General features: G+C 50.5%; 1 protein-coding gene across 2 annotated transcripts in view; it reads right to left on the bottom strand.

Moving 5' to 3' along the window:
* Window positions 1-18,710, bottom strand: part of Itgb5 (integrin subunit beta 5) — a 107,305-nt gene that overhangs the window by 26,636 nt on the left and 61,959 nt on the right. For both annotated transcript variants that reach the window (XM_021640288.2, XM_021640289.2), the window contains exons 7-10: window positions 18,310-18,405; window positions 16,754-16,843; window positions 7,993-8,127; window positions 881-1,310 (exon numbers count right to left, since the gene is read on the bottom strand). In XM_021640288.2, coding sequence (XP_021495963.2) covers window positions 881-1,310; window positions 7,993-8,127; window positions 16,754-16,843; window positions 18,310-18,405 — 751 coding nt within the window. The remainder of the gene's footprint in view (window positions 1-880; window positions 1,311-7,992; window positions 8,128-16,753; window positions 16,844-18,309; window positions 18,406-18,710) is intronic.

Raw genomic sequence — 18,710 nt, 5'->3', positions numbered from 1 at the left:
GGCAAATCCACTTCCAGACAACACAGGCTAAAGAGGCTTCTGGAGCAGAAACATTCGCAGGGGTTATATCCAACTCCTGATTTCAAGAGGAAAACACTGTAAGATACTATGACTGCTACTCCAGGGCAGCCGCCGTGACTAAGGAGAGTAGAAACTCCACCTACCACGCTGGAGTTCTTTAAGCCAGGTACTGTCAGCTCCCAGGAGCACGGCTTGGACCCATTAGAGAGCCAGGCGTGTGCTGGGTACTTCATTCGGCCTCATTTCTCACAACTCCGCCTCTGCAGCTCCGCAGCCCCCCTTTCCCGTGAACCTAGAGGGAGCCATCTCGCTAACAATGGCGCATCGCCACTCTGATGGTGGGCTTGCTCCCCGTCAGGATTTGCATATGGATTCCAACTTCTCCACAGGACACCCCCACGTCCCCCACGTCCCCCACTTGGCACAACGATTCTGAACATTTCACTTCCACCATCCCCCGAGGTGTGCTCCAACGTGTCTCACGGGAGCTCTGTTCAGAGAAAGGAAGGCCCCTCTCCTCCCCACCTGGGTAAGCAAGCCTACCACGTGTGCTTTCCACAGGGTCACCCTGGGTCATCTCCCACCACACTACTTCATCACATGTCCCTTACCCCTACCCCATGCTTTATCTCCATGGCCAACCCCTACCCGTCAGACATACTGCGCAGGCAAGACCTGCCAGAACTGACCCACAGCAGGCTCCCTCAGGCTTGGCGTTTAGGTTCTGGAACACCAGGGGGCAGGCAGACAGGGCTCGCCACAGGCATGGTCCTTTTCCACCGCCACCCCGAGAAAGGCAGGCCTGAGCGGGGGGCTCAGAGCGGGGGGCTCAGAGCAAAGGTGATGGCTGGGGGCCTACCTGAGCACAGGACACCCTTGTTCCTGGCGCAGGAGAAACTGTCACATTCGCAGAAGGGCCCGTAGATCCTCCCGAACTCGCTCTCGAAGCAGGAGCACTGGTTGCAGCTGCACTCTCCGCGGCCGCTGCAAAGGGGCTTGCCTTCCGCCTCCCGGCACAGGTTCTGGTACCCGCTCTGGCTCTCCCCCTCCTGGCACTCGCACCTGGTGCCCAGGTAACTGGGGTCACACTCACACAGCCCGCACACATATGTTCCGTTCCCACTGCATCTGGTGCTGTTGGGCTCCAGCCCAGCGCTGCAGCTGCACGTGCAATTGTAGGCGACTTCCACCCGCAGACTGTCCCGGAAGCCTACGGGCCTCAAGGTGAAAGCTTGCGCCGTGTGTCGGCCGGGGCAGCTCCGAGCCTCCACAGACACTTCAAAGGACGCCTGGGGAGAAGGAGAAGAAAACATCGTATCATAGGCATAGCAAGCCAGGGCTCCCATCCCCCAAGGTGCCTGGCCAGATACACGCCGTTAGGAGTACTGTCCTTTCCAGCACACAGGTGGAACCCTGCTAGGGAGAGACAGCGCGTCAACCATCCCAGCTGCTTCATGGAGAAGAGCAGTTGGTTCTGCTAATATTCAGTAGGTACTGGCCGTGAGACTTCACCATCCATTCTCATCAACTTTCAGACCCAGAGTAGAGGGGCTGTGAAGAAACGCATGAGGAGTGAGGTTTGCACGGCTCCCGCTCTCCTCTTTATCCCTGCTTCTATCCCATCCTTGTCCCACCCCTGCCGCCGTACAAGTCTCTCCTCCCATCTCAGAAGCCATTCATTCAACCAGCATTTACTGTCCGTGCCAGGCCTGCCTGGATGCTGAGGTATGGTAGCAGCACCTGGCAGAGAGCAGCCACCTGACCCAGAGGGTTCCTTCTCTGTTGGAGAAGGGGAAGGACGGCACACCTGGATGTCCCCTCTCACGCTCCAGCTCCAGTTCCCTGCAAGAATGGTCCTCACGACTATATCTTGCCCAATCCGCCCACAGTCCTGTGGCTGTAAAGGACACCCACTTCCTGAATAACTATCACACACAGGGACACTAAAAAAAAAAAATTTAGGGAAGATTTCCTTACAGGCTGCCTTGGAAGCGGACAGCAAAATGGACCTAGCAGGGTGACAGATGACAGACACCACAGGAGCCAGGTCTGTAAGCTACTCATAAGCCTGGAGGGAACAAGAGGCTAGAAGGAGGCTCGCTTTGATTCTTAGGTATCAGAACATGATGCCACACCTCGCCTGCCTCTCCATCTTCAGACGAAGGAGCTGTGTGGGGCGGGATCCACACTGGTGACTCAGTACAAGCCCTGAGAACTCCACAGAAACTCAGACAGGCAGGTGAAGGGTGAAGGAACCTCACCGACATGCACCCCTCTGGAAGTGGGGATCCCCTCCTCAAGCAGACATGCCTGGCCATGCCTCCAAGTGCCCCTTATATCTGAGCCAGTGTCTATTTCCAGGACACCTCAGATTATTCTGGGGTTCAGAATTCGCTGGCTGGGCAGCCATGTAAGCCAACCTTTCACAGGCTTTAATGGCGGTCTTCCCTTCAAGGGAGTCAGTGATGTCAGAGGGATTTGAACTTGTCTGGTTACATAGCAAATAGAGGTTGTGCTCACCTAGAACAGGCCCACATGTGTTCTCCTAGCACATTCTTCCTAGGAAGGAGAACAGGGTCATGCTCATACAAAGATATGGATAGAAGGTTGATTGATGGAGGTGTACAACTTTAATCCCAACATTTAGGAGGCAGAGGCAGGTGGAGATCTGTGAGTTTGAGGCTAGCCTGGTCTACAGAGCAAGTTCCAGGACAACCAGGGCTACACAGAGAAACCCTGTCTCTTAAAAGTTAAAAAATAAAATAAAATAAAATTATATAAAATATGGTAGCCTGGCTCAATCCAGAGACAGCATGGTGGCTGCCCCCAAAGTGATGGTCACAGGCTTCTCTGAAGCTTTCTGCCTTAGGGAGTGTGCTGAGCTTGCACACAGACAGGGCTTGAGGGCTGAGCCTAAGCAAAGTTATCTATGGGGCCTTAAAGAATTCAGGAAAACAGAGTCTTAGGGAGCCTGATGTCATTCCTTCTCTGTGACTTTGTGCGAAGCTGCTACTTCCTGTGCCTGGTAAATGAAAAACTGGAGATCAGAAATTCAATTAACTGCAAAGGAATGACATGCTGCAAAAGCCAAAGGCCCTCGGCTATCGAGACTCTGGTGAACACAACGCAGACCCACCTTTGTCAAGGGAGAAAGTAAGGAAGTAATCGGAGAGGAGGATAAGGAAGGGGAGAGGAAGAGGAAGAGAGAGGAAGGGAGGGAGGGGGAGAGAGAGAGGGAGAAAGGAAGAGAGAGAGAGAGGGAGGGAGGAAGAAAGTAGCCTTGCCCACATGTACCAGGATAAATGGAAGTGTTGGGAGCCTGTGAGTTGGAGCCAGGACACGGAAACTCTGTCTGCCTGGCTAAGATGAGGGCTTGGCTTCCCCGTCTCTGACCTTATCAGCCCAGGCTTCCATCCAAGTGGAGGTACTATCTGCCCGGCCTGCAGCCGGCTCACTGATAACCTGAGAGGAGCATTGTCTGTCTCCTCCACTAGCTTTTGGCTCCTGCTGGACACAGGAATGCTATAAAAAGGCAGTCAGGCCAGCAAGTAAGTCTGTTTTGCTCACTACCCCCACTGGATCAACAAAGAACCCAGACACTAGAAGGCACTGGGACACAACTCGTTGGCTTCCCTCCCTTGGTGACCAAGGTCTCGGGATCAGCAGTGATACCGAGGGCTCCCCAGGTCCTGGAGACTTTCCAGGCTCCCATTCCAAGACTCAGTCTGGAGGAAGGGCACTGATGTCGCAGCCATCCTGGCCAGACTGCTGATTCAACCTCATTGGGATGGTTTGAGTTCTCCAATGGAAGCCCACCCTTCAAAAGGGGTGCCCAGACCCGACCCCCCCCTCCAGGGTTCTACAGATGCCAAGTTCATTCAGATCTCAATAAACAAAAAGCTGAGGTAGGCCCAAACCCAGGGCCCAGAGGATCGGACAAGAGCAGGGGCGAGGCGGGGAAGCGGGGTAATGTCGTGAGAAGCTGTGACAGTAGCTCACTGGGCCCTTTGTGTTGGCTGCTAACGCTAGCTGGACAGCCAGCCACTTACTTGCATACTGATTTGTCAAAGCCAGTTTCTAAGAACACCAGCTCCCAGGTCAACCTGGTCAGGCTTGTCGGTGAATGGCCCCGGGTGGGGTGGGGGTTTGTTAGAGGACCACCTAAGAACTTAGAGAAGGGAATCTGGTTCAGGGCTTTGGGTTTTAACTTAAGGATGGTTTCTCGTCCAGGACTTCCTTGCTTCCTCTACCGCCAAGTCTCCTGTTTCTTAGCCACAGAACCACCTCTGTTTGGAAGAGAAGAGACCGTAAGCTACTGCCTGCCTCTCCCTCACCTTCTCAGGAAGTTGCGAGGTCGACTTAGCCCACCTGTCCCAGTGCTGGCCCCAACCCAACAGACTGCACTGCTGTCTCCAGGCTGGACCCTGAAGTACTTGCTGACAGATGAACTGTTCTAGCCCTAGAGCCTCAGAGCCTTTGCCGGGACTGTCACCATCCCGACATGTCCCCTTATCCTTCCTAACTTGTGACATCCAGAAAAGAACCTGCTGTCGAGGACTAGCCGGGCCCTGAAGTCTGACACAATTATCCTTCTGGTGTAGGCCAGCTATTGTTCCTTTGTCAACCATCATCTCAGCTGCTCTCTGACACTCCCATCCACCCGCCCACCACAAGGGGCGGCCCTTTTATTCCCTAGCAAACTCACCTCACCCACCACCTTGTAAGGCAGGGTTTCTCACTACTGGGGACCCCACCTTCCCTCTGTGTCTCAGCTCCCACAGCTCTGTTGCCAGACCGTCCTTCCTTGCTTACCGGGAAGATTCGCTTGCATAGTCACCCCGTCTACTGGACTCTACACCCCTCTCTCCTCACCTCTGCAGGCTGGTGAGCAGAATGCCAGCACGTAACCATTTACCGAACGGTACATTTCTGCACAGTCACCAGCAAGTTGGGACATCCCTGTGTTAGGCGCTGAGTTGCTGCCAAAACTGAGATGTAGGCTCTTGGGAGAGCACGGTTCGGGCAGGAGGAAGAAGAGAAAGCCTCCCTTCAGAGGCCTCTCAGGAGTGTCACAAGGATGCTGTTTGGAAATGCACCCCCTCGGCCTCACAAATGAGAGGAAGCACAGGACACCCCCAGACACACCCACACACCTCAGTAAAAAAGAATTGAGGCCACTAGTCAATACAGCCCCACCCCACCCCCAACATACTCTGTATGCCCTCTCAAGTGGATGTGTTTCCCTGGAGTTCTACCCAGAATGCCCTGACCTTAGTTTTAGATTTGTTTTTTGAGACAGCCCTGGCTGTCCTGGAACTCTCTCTTTCTGTAGACCAGGCTGGCCTCAAACTCACAAACTTACTGGCCTGAGTGTTGGGACTAAAGGTGTGTGCCACCACTCCAGGCTCTAGCTTAAAGTCTTAAAAAAAAAAAAAAAAAAAAAGGCTATTTTTCAAAGTCAGATATGGGGACACACACCTTTAGTCCGGGAGCTCAGGTGGCAGAGGCAGGTGGATCTCTGAGTTTGAGGCCAGCATGGTCTACAGAGTGAGTTACAGGACAGCCAGGCTATACAGAGAAACCCTGTGAGTTACAGGACAGCCAGGCTATACAGAGAAACCCTGTCCTGAAAAAACCTAAAGTAGTAAATTAATTAAATTATGTGTATCTAAGTGGGTGTGGGCATATGTGAAGCAGGTTCCCTCAAGCGTCCAGAAGCTGGTCCTGGATCCCCAGGAGCAGGAGTTACGGGCATGTGTAAACCACCCAACGTAGGTGCTAGGGCACCCTAATCCTTAGCCCATCACTCGAGCCCCTTAAAATTCTTATTCATCAGACAGACCTCCCATCTCATGGTACCGGGCTCACACAGTCCAGAAAGACCTACTCTTGTGATCTGCATGACCAGGGTGGACACCCGGCACACCCAGCGGAGAAAAAGAGCAGCTCTGTGCAGCCGTCTACACGCAGACAACAAAACCCACACAGCTCTTGCCAGAGGGGCCATGTGACTGTGGCCCTTGGACATCGGGACAACACTGGGACAGAGAGAAGACAAAGGGCTGGCGGAAAGGCTTGCCTGGAGACCTGCTTTTGTTTTTTGCACGCCTTCTGAATTAGCTGTCAGAGACGGTTGTTTGTAATGACCCTACTCTTCTGACAAATTGACCTTTTCAAGTTGGTAAAAGCGAAATGCACTTGGGAAGAATCTGACTAGGAGAATGACCTGCTTCCTAGTCATCAGGGCTCCCCAAACTCTCACCTTCCAGACCGTACTTCGAGCTGCCTCATTTGGTGGTAAGGCGTCCCTGTCACTGTAGGATTGTAAAAAGGTGGGACCGTGTCTTTATGTGGGGTTAAATGGGTGAAGGGCCACTTAACGTGAAAACCAGGGAGGAAGAAAGAAGAGCCTAGAATGTTCCAGCTACTTGTAAGCAGCTGCTTCCTTGTCTTCCTGAGGCAGGGGAATTGCCTTAGTGCCACCTTAGCTGGCATTGGTGCCCAGAAGATACTGTCAATTTGACTCAGATCCTCTGACATATGCAAGGAAGCTTTTCTTCACTTTATTTTCTAAGGAAAGGAACAATCATCAAAGCTCATCGGAGGGGGCTGGAGAGATGGCTCAGTTGTTAAAGCATGCCCTTCTCCAGAGGACGAGAGTTCAGCTCCCACCACCCATGTCAGGTGCCTTACTACCACCTGTAACTCTAGCTCCACGCCAGAGCCTCTGTGGGCACCTGCACTCATGTGCACAGAATTACTCATAAGTAAGAACACTGCCTGCTCTTCCAAAGGACCCGGGTTCAATTCCCAGCACCCACATGGCAGCTCACAGCTGTCTGTAACTCCAGTTCTGGGGAATCTGACCCCATCACACAGACGTACTGCATGGAAAACACCAGTGCACATAAAAATAAGTAAATCTTTTAAAATAAGAATAATAATGGGGATAGAGAAGATGATAGGGATGAGCTGGGAGAAGACAAGGGTGGGGTGCCGTGGTTGGGATGTGAAATTAATTAACAACAATAATAATAATAGCATGAATCCTAAAAATAAGAAAAATTTAAAAAACTCATTGGGATGGTCTCTAGTCTGCTTCTAACAGCAGACCTCCAGAGGCTGTGTGGAAAATCCTCCGGTCACCACCTGTTGCCTGTGCCACCACGGGGCCATGCTCTCCCTACTCACAGAACTCCTCTGTGCATTCATCTCCAATCTTTGGTTTGGCCTATGGCTTTATCTTTCAACTTTCTGGAAGACAAGGTTCCCCCTATGTAGATCAGGCCAATCTCAAAAACAATATTCCTGCCTCGACTGATCATGTGTCATCATGCCCAGCTTATATGTGTCTTTGCATCTTTACATACATCCTTTATTCCTGCTATCTGACAGGCGTCTGTTCCCATGGCTGTGGGATACCCTTTAATCTCATCAAAAAGGACCCATGGAGCCTGGCGTAGTGGCACAAGCCTGTAATCCCAGCACTCGGGGAGGCAGAGGCAGGCGGACTTCTGAGAATCCAAGGCCAGCCTGGTCTACAAAGTGAGTTCAGGACAGCCAAGGCTACACAGAGAAACCCTACCTAGAAAAACAAACAGAAAAAAAAAAAAAACACATGGCTGTCTGTCTGTCTTCATCTTTTCCAGAAAAGATGAGATTCCCCTAGATCCCTGCCTATATTCTTCTACCTGATTGCATCCCCGTCAAACTACAAACAATAATGGCTAAAGCACCAAGAGTCCTCAGGTGGCAGTACATTGCAGGGCCTACAAAGCGGAGCTCTGTAACCCATCCACCTCGGGCTCTGCACACAAAGCGCAGAAGCAGAAATGGCAGCTTGGAAAGGATGCTGAACTAGCAGGCAGGACACGAGCTCCCAGAACTCCCGGCAGCTGCAAACTCTGTCAGAATCAGAGACCAATCACCCAGGTGAACGCAGACTCTCACAAACTACTGGTGACCACTCACCGTGTCCCCTATCTTCAGACCCTCACACTTCCTCTGACCGGGGTAGGATACACCATCTTGGCAGGTGGCAGTGAAGAAGAGATTAAGGTCCTCCGGCTGATCCCACACCGACAGCTCCACTTTAGACCGGATGCTCTGAACAAAGAGAGAAAACGAAGCCCTTAGGAACGGCTACAGTGAGGTGCTCTCCACCGTGGCTTTCTCACATCACGTGATTTCTTTCTAACTTGCGAGGCTCAAGCCAGGTTAGAGACAGGAGGCTTCCCACACACCGTCTTGGTGGACCTGGCATGGGGCCTCCCATTGTGAGCTTGGAATGGTTGGTAACTGTCCCATCTGTCAAACTGTATCATCTCCTGAAAAGACTTCTGCTGTCTCTTGCTTGCCTCTTCAGCCACCTCTCATCTCCGCCCTGAGCTTCAGGCACACAGTTCCTGAAATCTAGCCATGTGCTCGCTCAGGCTTTGGGTGTTTTGTGTGCACACCCAGGACAGCCGCTCACCGAGTGAAAGGAAAACTAAGGACAAAGGATGTGTCAAAGCAAGAAAAAGAAAAGAATGAAAGCGGCATGTACTAGCCGGGTGCGGTGGTGTATGCCTGTAATCCTAGGACTCGGGGAGGCAGAGGCAGGTGGATCTCTGTGAGTTGGAGGCCAGCCTGGAGGCCAGGCCAGCCAAGGCTACACAGAGAAACCCTGTCTCTAAACAAACAAACAAACAAACAAACAAATAAATAAATAAAAGTAACATGTACTAGGAATGCAGGAGAAGAACTGGGGTCCTAACACGGCTGGCCAGAGTGGAAGTTGGTACAGGCTTTTAGAAAAAAACAATAAGTAATGTCTTCTTTTAAAACTCAGGCCAAGCTCAGTCCTAGCTTCCCCTGAGGATTATAAACACCAGAAATGTGCAGGTCACCTAGAGGCAGGGGCAAGAATGCCTGAGCAATTTAAGAGCAAATATCTGGAAAGCAGTCAAAAGCCGAGTAGATCTAGCTAAACTGTAGTATAGCCACATAGCAGAGTACCACAGCAGTGACAATGGCTCAAACACAACTGAGGAGTATACTGTTGCTCAAAAGAAGCCACGCATACTGCATCTATCCTCTTACAAAGATATTCCGGTCCACGGTAGATCATGTGTAACAGAGGCCCCATGAGATTAAGAGAGCAAGAAATTTCCCATGCCCCTCGGCGATGTCAATCTACCTTCTGCATACTCAGGTGCACAGTGGCTATCACTGTTACAACTGCCTGCGCTGTTCAGCGCCTCACCATCCTGACAGGATTGCAGCCTGGGAGTGAAAGGCGACAGCAGAGAGCGGAGACGCGTCGCCGTAGATTACACACCATCTAGGTTAACACGCGTGTACTGTTTGCACAATGCTAAAAACTGCCTGAGGCTGTCTCAGAATGCATCCGTACTAAGTAACAAACACTTGTGTGTGAAATTCAGCAAAAGGCAGAACTAATGGTTACCCTTGGGGGACAGCGAGAGAAGGAGGGACTTCCCAGTGCTGGCAATGTTGTTCTGTGGCTGTGTTTTCTTTGTGTATTTTTGTTTCTGAGACAGGGTCTTGTTACGTGGTCTAGGCTGGCTGTGAACTCTGTGATCCCCTTGCCTCAGGCTCCGGAGCAGAAATAACAGGCAACCAGCCCAGCCATGATCTGCCTTTTACCTGGGTGTTAGGTCCTCGGATATATTTAGTTTTATACAAGGTTTATGGAGAGCTTTATTTGCCTCTTGGTTTTTAAAATCCACCCTTAACCAGTAGGGGACCTACTATTGCTGTTCTGTTCAGTGTTCAGGCTGCCAGATTGCCTTCCAAATGTTTTTATGTTCAGATCTGTAAATAAGAGCTACGCTCACCCTGGGTCAGAGAAGCCTCTTCTCCAGGGAGCATCAGATGAAGCAGAAAGAGGGAGCAGAAAGAATGTAAGAGCCACGGGATGGAAAAGAATGTTGTCAAGTGCTGTCTTCTGAACATGACGTGGCCATTGCACTCATGAACGAGGTAACTGTGCTTATCGGCACAAAATCTGTACAAATTCGAGCAAATCATAATGCTTGTATAAATGGAGGAGGGGTTCAAGAGACCCTACCCCTGAACAACTATTAGCAGGCAATGCTACAGGGCTAGGGCCAAACAGAGGAAGATCAAAATATCCCTTTATACATGCATGAACTCTCAAAGAATAAAAATATTATGTGTATACATATATACATCTCAAAAGTCTCTATGAGGATGTCACATTAGACACTGAGGCCAAATGAAGGAACCAGCTTTATTTAGAAGTCCTATTTTATCAAGCATTTTTAAAAATCCATTTCTAACATCCACTTCAGGACCTACTCTAAGAGACACAGAACCAAGCTGCCCCATGAACAGCAAGCCAAAGTGTCACTTGCTTCTGTGGATTTCCCACCCCTCCCCCTGTCGCTGGCATGTGTTAAGCTTGAGTACATGAAAGAGGCAGTTTTCACAACAAGTTCACAGCTTGCTGAAAATACTCCACGAAAGCTAGTCGCTCTCCGCAACAAGCAATTGCCAAAGTGCTTCCACAACTCTAAAAATACCATCCCCCTGAAAGCCACTGCCTCTTCAAAGTGCCATCCTTAATTGTCCAAAGGTCACAAAAGTGCTACTCAACACGCGCCACACTCTTCCGCTGAACGTGGTTATTTAGAGAGCTGCCTTCCCACTGCACTGTGAACGCTGAGGACCAGCATCCTTCTCTCTCCAGGATGCAGCGCAAAGCGCAAGGTCTTGCTGAATGAACAGATGGATGTTAGCGTAGATCTTTAACAACGGTTATGTTCTTGGGGGGTTGGGGGGGAGATTGGGCCCAAATAAAGATTAAATCTCTGGAGAAAAGGCAGTAGGGACTGGAGGAATGAATGGCTCTGAGCTGAAGAGTGACTGGTAGCTCTCCGAGGGGACTCAAATCGGTCCCCAGCATCCACGCTGGGCAGCTCAGAACTGCCTGGAACTCCAGCTCCCGGGAATCAAACCCCTCTTCTGGCTTCCAAGGGCACTGACACACATACATTTATATGAAGATACCTGTACGCCAAGGGGAAAATACATACACACATCTGCACATATATTTGTATGTATAAAGAAGTATGGAAAGGGAGCTGGGAAAGCTTGGTGGTTTCTAGCTGCTCTTCCAGTGTCAGGCCCAAAAGAAACTCAGGACAAATGACTATCTGTGGCATCTATTAGCGTAACAAATATGCTAATTTGGCATTGGAGGCTGGCTTGCTGGCTTCCAGGCTTCCTAATATCACATCCCAGTGGCTCTTCTCACCTGGCCCCTGCCCTAAACTTCTCCAGCTTCTCACTCCCATGAGCCTGTCATCTCAGCCATGTGCTCCCTTTTGGCTTCTCTCTTGTCTTCCTCTCTTGACCCTCTCTCTCTCTCTGCCCACCTTCCACCCCCAATGGCCTGGTCCAGTCTGCTAGCCATTATTCAGTTTATTACTTTCTCTCTGGACTCTTCCCGGTGCCTCTGGCTGTTCTCTCCCTCTACCTATAATAAAAACCACAATCATCTAGTTCCGAAATCCTCCATTTATACACCGAGGACCTGGGTTTGGGTCCCCACACACATAGCAGCTCACAATCATCTTTAATTCTAGTGTCAGTGTCTTCTGTTCTCCAAGGGGACAAGGCAGGTACACACTGCACTTACATACAAGTTGGCAAACACACACGTAACAACAATAACAAATTAAAGTTAAAATAAAAAAAATTTTTTAAGTAGGGAAAGAAGCTCTATGTTCTATGTAGGCCACTAGCCAGCGTTTTGACTGGCAGGTTGGTTTTCTCTCGTTTGCCACAGAGCCTCTGGGATGAGAACCTCCTTCGCTGTTTCAGATGGCAGGAGGACTCGGCTCAGATCTCACTTACTATAGTGGCAAAAGCTGAAGCAAAAAGCTTCCATTGCTGAGGCAGGGCTCATTCTGATCCCATCTCCACAGGCTTCCTCCCTCAGAAGAGGAAGCGTGGATAGCCATCCCATGGCTATAAGACTCCGCCTCCCCGAGATGCCACAAGCTCTTGCGGGGCGGAGCTCTGCCTGGTTCAGTGTCCCGCTTCCATGTGTCATACAGTGCTGGCCACGATTATCTGCTTAAGATGCATTTGTTGACAAAAAGAATGAAGCGACGTATCAGAGGGTCAAAGCCACAGGAACCAGTCCCTAGGCATGAGGACATCCATGTGTAACCCATGAATTTACTCAATTGCTACCAGTTTTACCCCGTCCCAGAAAAAGATGACGTCAAGAATGTCGGCCCTTTCAGTGTTATCCTGTCACATACCCGGTGTCACCTTAGGTCACATCTGCAGTTGCTTTAGGTTGGCCCAGCGGTGGGGGGTGGGGAGCGGTTGGAGCAGACTTTATGGCAGCAACCAAAAGAGAAAAACATGTGCTCTGCTAGGGCAGAGCCCACCATGGGCTCTGATGTCACCCTCCGCTGCTACTCTAGCGGTTTGCCGTCCTGCTCTCCCCCACTTTAAAGAGAAGCTCCTGTGCTTTCTGTCTGAGCCTCCCTTCCCAAGCACGGGACCATGTTTCTGTACCAGGACCCAGCGCCGAGCCCTAGAGGAGACTCTCCTCTGTGTAAGACTCCATGCTGCCAAACACCCCTGGGCAGAGCATGAGTCTGGCACGGCTAGCAGAAGGACAGAAATCTAAGAGCTGACAGTTCCGCGTTGTGAAAGGCACATATGAATCAGACTCAGCCAAAGACCACAGTCATTTTCATCTGTAACATATACTCTGACTGGAATCTTCCAGTATCCACACAGATCCGCTGCCAGCATCCAGGGAGGCAAAGTCAAGACCCATGTGTAGCCCTGGTTATGTGACTCATGAGATGCACCACAAACCAAGGCAATGCTGAAAATGGCAACCAGCACTAGCAAGCGCAGCCATGGTGGAGCCTGGCATGGAAAAGAGCGGGAGAGAGGCTAGCCAGAGCTGCCGAGACCCTCCTGCTGCCCAGAGCTCACGTCTTGCAAGAGAGGCCTGTGTAGGCTCAGAGTCACGAAAAGCTGGGGATCCTGAAGCCCTGTAGTGTAGCCAGCGTTTGTTACTTAAGGGTTCTTATTTCTTCCACCCTTCTCCACCCCTTTTCTTTCACTCTTTCAACCCCCTAACTTCAGATAGGAGAGAAAAAAAAAAGGATAGAGAGGAGAGGAAAGAAGTCCCCGAATAAAGTCAGGGGTCAGAAAGGGGATGAGGTTATTGTTAGACTACTTGTAATAATATATTTTAAAATGTCACGCCCAATAGGATCTGGTACAGAGAGATTTACTGTACAGAGGTAGGGAGAAGGAAAAAGAGAGAAATAAGAGATAGGAGGAAAGTATAGGAGAGAGAAGGGGGTGGGTAAAGCGTCTCAGAAGAAAAAAAAGTCAGAGATGAGGTGAGAAACTAAGGCAGACAGAACAAGAGAGGAGAGAGAGAAACAGAGAGAGGGAGGAGAAGAGACAAGGGTCCTTTTATCCCTTGGCCCCTGGTGGTAGTGACAAATGATGACATCACAGGCTGCAAAGCAACCTAGAGGCAGGCTGCCTATATGCTAACACTACTTCCTGCTGATTAGGGGTGTAGACTTCCTTGGGGCAAGTTTGATCTACTCCATCAGGATATCTAGTTTCTTCTTGTTGTTTCTTCTTTGTGGACTACTATTTAACAAACTGTAACCAATAACAACCAGCAACCCACCTAAATTATCAACAACCCCCAGCCCCACCTACTGGGGCTCTAGCTTTATACACCCTCTGAAAAGTTCCCAGAATTTCAAATGTCAGAGTCGCAGAAACTGTATCTGCAGCTGGCAGAAATCACGCCTCTGCTAGAGCACGAGGCAAACCATAGCCAGCTGCTGAGAAGTAGCCCCATATCCCCACAGCTGGGATTAAAATGAAAACATATTCTTATAATATTTCTGTTTTTTTTTTTAAAGGAGCCAAACTTCCAAAATTGTCACTACCCTACAGGCCTTCCCTGTACTGGCCAGGCAGGCAGTAACAAGAAAATGGGTATTTGAAGGGCAAACACACTCCTTTCCCTACTCTCTCATCTTTAGCCTTCCACACCACACAACACCCACTGCTAATATCAGTGGGTGGACAGGACACAAAGCAGCTGTCCATGGACAGCAGCACCTGGCTGTCCTCTAATCCAACGTGACTCTGATACTGCCTGTAGAGTCAGTGCCGGATCCCACGGGTTGTGGGCTCAGTAAGCACAGGATTGTCACCTCCCTACAGATGCCAGCTGCAAGTCATAGGCTGTCACTTATCCTTATGACCAGCTGTAAGTTAAGAGTTCTTCCCACGCCCTCTGAGTCCAGTGACTTTGAAGCCAAAGAAGGTTGGAAGAGGAACATGGGGCGGTGGGTACAGGAGTATGCTATTCTCCACACACGTCCGTGTGTTCACGAGTCAGGGCTATGCACCCAGGCCTTCGGGGATTTTTATGGTAGCCTTACTACATGAGCAAGGTCGATTAAATTACTATCTATTGGTAGTCCACCCTACCTTGGTCACCTCCCCTCCGAGGAGGTCAAGAGTGGTAAAGTTTCAAGCCCTTTGTTGCCTTGGTCTGGCCAAGGACGTGGCCCACCCTGACGCTATTCAGGAGGCCACCAGGAGTGACCTCCTTAAAGCAAAAGGTGTCCTTATCATTTAGGGAAGGCAGAGAGATCTTTGGATCGAGGGCAGAGACAGAAAGTTGGGACCCAGGAGTTTTAAAAGTCTTGGTCCGCAACCAGGGCAGAATCCAACACAGGTCTGTTTCTTCATATGCAGCAGGACTGTGGGTTCCAACATGCACAGCGCGGCCGCGACCCACCAGACTTTGCTCCAAACACCCGCATTTCCAGATGTCTGTGTTTAATCTCCCGTAATCTTGCAAAAGTGGAGTAGACAGAGGGGAACTCCAGAGGGTCACACCTTGGGGAATGACAGGCTCACTCGATACGCTGACAAAGGGATAGTTTTTCGGGTGTACGCGTTTCCAGCTCTTAGCAAATTGTCCTGATTTAAATCTGAATGCTCTCGTGTGTACACTACGCCTGGAAGAACCCTTAAGAGCTTTCCCCACTGAATCCGGATATTTACTGACAGTGGTCTAGTAATTTTCACAGTTTTAGGGGTCGAGTGTCCAGTGTTCACTAAGGCACATGCTTCATTTCTTAGCACGTTTTCCCAGAAGGCAGTTTAATTTAGGAATCCAAGCAGCAATACCAGGGCCCTCAGTTGCTCAGGGAAGATGATTCACTCTGGTTTTTAATGCAGCCTAAGAGGATCATTTCCCCCAACCCCAACTTCTAAATAGCAGAGTGTTCTCCCCTTTTTGCTCCTCGATCCCCACGTCCCCAGATATCCATTAAAAAACAGTATTATATACACATAACAAATCCTGACCAGGGAAAATGCCACAAATTACGCAAAGAACAACCTAAGCCATACACACATGCAGGCCGCTCTAGTTTGATTCCCAGGACCCACGTGGAGGCCTGCAACCCTCCATAGCTCTAATTCCAGGGGATCCAACACCCTCTTCTAGCCTCTGCAGGCCCCAGAGCACAGGAGCTGTGCACGCGCACACACACACACACACACACACACACACACACACACACACACAGGTGGAACACTCACAAACGTAAGAGAAAAATAAATAAATCTTTAAGATTATCCCCGTGCATTCAGGAGGTCCCACCATACTTTGATTCCAGTGGTCCCACACATGAACATATGGAACATTCAGGTGCACGGTGGACAAAGCATGTCCCCAGTCCTGTCAACAACACCCAGCCAGCTCTACAGAGCCAGACAGAACTATACCTTTTAAAATTTTTTAGGATATTGGAAATGCAATCAGGGGAAGCTCACACATGCTAGGCAAGTGCTCTACCACTGAGCTACACTGCCTGCCTCCTTTTTAATTAATGTTTTTTTTATGATATTTTTAAATAGACATCGGTGTTTTGCCTGCATGTCTGTCTGTGTGAAGGTGTCAGGTCCCGTTGTGAGCTACCGTGTGAGTGCTGGGAATTGAACTCAGGTCCTTTGGAAGAGCAGCCAGTGCTCTTAACCACTGAGCCATCTCTCTAGTCCTTGTATTTTTATTTTCAAGACTAGATCCTGCTGTATAGGCTAGGGTGGCCTTAAATTCACAGTCACCTTGCTTCACCCACTCAAGTGCTGAGATTAAAGACATGCAGATCACAACTGAGTATTACTGTCTTTTTGATCAAAGCCATAGGAGCACAGCGCCAGGCCTTCACCAGAAAATGCTGTGGTGGAACCTCCAGGGTCTGCAAGGTCTGGATTTTGCTGAGCATGGAATTCTGAGAAGTGGCTACCCCAAAGAAGCCCACCTTACAGAGCCCAGACAAGGCCACTGCTGAGCTCTGTCTTCTCCTTAAGAGAGAAGCAGTGGTCACTGGGTCATGATAGTTAGGCTGGTACTAACTGCCCTGCCCTGTGGGGGCTTCAGCCTCTACAGCCACAGAGGGACCAGGTGATCATGTGGGGCAGGGAGTCTGATTCCCACTCTGGTGAAGGCCTGGGGAAATTGAGTACAGGCCTAGCAATACCTCAGACACTGGGGGTCTCCGATAGAAGCGGGGAAAACAGAGCTAAGCCTCCACCCAAACCTGTATCAGCTCCCAGGCCTCAGTGTTCCAGAAGGAGCAGGATGGAGGTGGGAGCGGGGGTGTCAAAGCCAGTGACTTACGCTGTACGCGTTGATAATCAGTTGAATAATATTTTTGGAGTCTCCGTGCAAAATCTCCACGGTGGTTCCGGGAATTAGGGCTGTAAAATTCTTGAAAAACAAACAAACAAACAAACAAACACATAAAACAGAGAAATAAGACCATTTGTCTCTGTGAAGGCTAATTTTATGTCAATTTGGCACAGGCCAGAGTCACCTGAGAAGGGGGAACCTCAATGGAGAAAATCCCTCCTTAAGACTGGACTCCAAGCAGCCCACAGAGCGCTTTCTCAATTAGTGATTGCTGTGGGAGGGCTATTCAGCCTCTCAGGTCACCCTGGCCTTCACACCTGGTAATCCCAGGCTTGTTTCCAGGTGACTCAGCCTGTTCTACAGGAGCACAGAGGGCCACTCCCCAAGTGTGTGAAGCTTCTCAGTAGGGGGCTGAGATACCAAGGGTGTCATTCACTCTGAGGACCTTTTGATAGCTCTACGTAAGGCCCTGGGACGAAGCCTTCGGCCCCAGCACAGCTCCAGAGTGCTGCGTCCCCATTGCTCTCGGGCTGAACAGGCCTCCCTATTCTGTGGAAGGAGGCTGAAGCCAGGCAGGACTTCTTCCCTCGTGGAACAAAGCCCAACACAGCTCCTGCGATTAATCCTTCTAAAAAATGCAGTTTGTAGCGGACAAGATTTCACCCGTAATCCTGCACCAGACAAAAAGTAAGTGTCTTTACATTTTATCATCCAAGATAGAGTCGGGCTCAAGGAGGATCCAGAACTCAGGAAGACACTGTGATGTTTTCGTGGCTGATAAGGCAGGAGGAGCCTTTGAGACACACTTGAACAAAGGTTCTCTGGGGGAATAATTAAGGGATTCCTGATGGCCTGCCCTATGTCCTCATAATGTACGGGGCACCGGGGTGAGCTGGGTTTACGCTTCCCTCACATGAGCCCTCGTGCAGCCAGAGGCCGTGTGTGTGTGTGTGTGTGTGTGTGTGTGTGTGTGTGTGTGTGTGTGTGTGTGCGCGCGCGCACGCGTATATGTGAGGGCACACGCAGAGGCCAGAGATGAGACCAAATGTCCTCCTCTACCTGTGAGTGCAGCTTGCAGCTCACTGGGATAGCCGGGATGGTGGCCCAGGCGACAACCTGAGGAAAGACTTGTTGGAACAAGCCCACCGATCTCTTCTCGTCACTGACTGATTCTTGGGGAAACTACTGGCCCAGGCCACTCCTTGCCCCCACCCTCTGCAGGAAGGCATGCAGCTGGAATCCTGAGTTAGCCATGCAGGCTGCCTAATGGTTCAGGTTCCTCTGTACAGAGCTTCCTTTCCTGTTTTCCTTCTCAACTGGAACAGGCCTCTGTGTCTCCACCTACCTTCTGAAAATGATGAGGATTCGTGCTAATTAAATAACCCAGATTAAAACTCCTGGCCATAGGAACACTCAGGAGTTTCCTTATTATTTCCAAGCACAGCTAGACAGGGTTGTCGTGTCCCTTCCATTGACCCTGCCCACTCCCACTCTAAACCCACCGGGCCCCCGGGCCCCCGGGCCCCTCCCTCCCTCAGGAGTACCTTGTAGAGCATATAGTGGTTCTTCGTCACTGCAAAGATGAGGTTGATGTTGTTCTCTGCCAGCTTCTCCCCAAGCAAGGCAAGCGATGGATAGTCCTAAGGCCAAGGCGAAAGTCAGGACTGTAACAGCCGCAACCAGCTGTGAGGCCAGCACGTGATCTGCAGTGTGCAGAGCCTGCCACTGGACGCATCTTTCCCGTGGGTGCGCCCGCCCCTGGGACCAATAACCAAGCCCATCAGCAGCTCCTGAAGAGGCTACAGGAAGTGAAGCTCGGAGAAAGGCCCTTCTGGTGCTCACCAGACACTCCCAAAAGGGCAGGGTCAAGGAGTAGGGTGTCTATAGGTGTGATCCGTGTCCCGCTCCATCCTTTCAAGAGGGATGGGGGCAATTATGGCTCCAG

The sequence above is a fragment of the Meriones unguiculatus genome, chromosome 17 (genome assembly GCF_030254825.1).
Source record: "Meriones unguiculatus strain TT.TT164.6M chromosome 17, Bangor_MerUng_6.1, whole genome shotgun sequence".
In the NCBI taxonomy this organism is placed as follows: domain Eukaryota; kingdom Metazoa; phylum Chordata; class Mammalia; order Rodentia; family Muridae; genus Meriones; species Meriones unguiculatus.
Note: the sequence above shows the minus strand (reverse complement) of the source record. Positions and strands in the feature narration are given on the sequence as shown.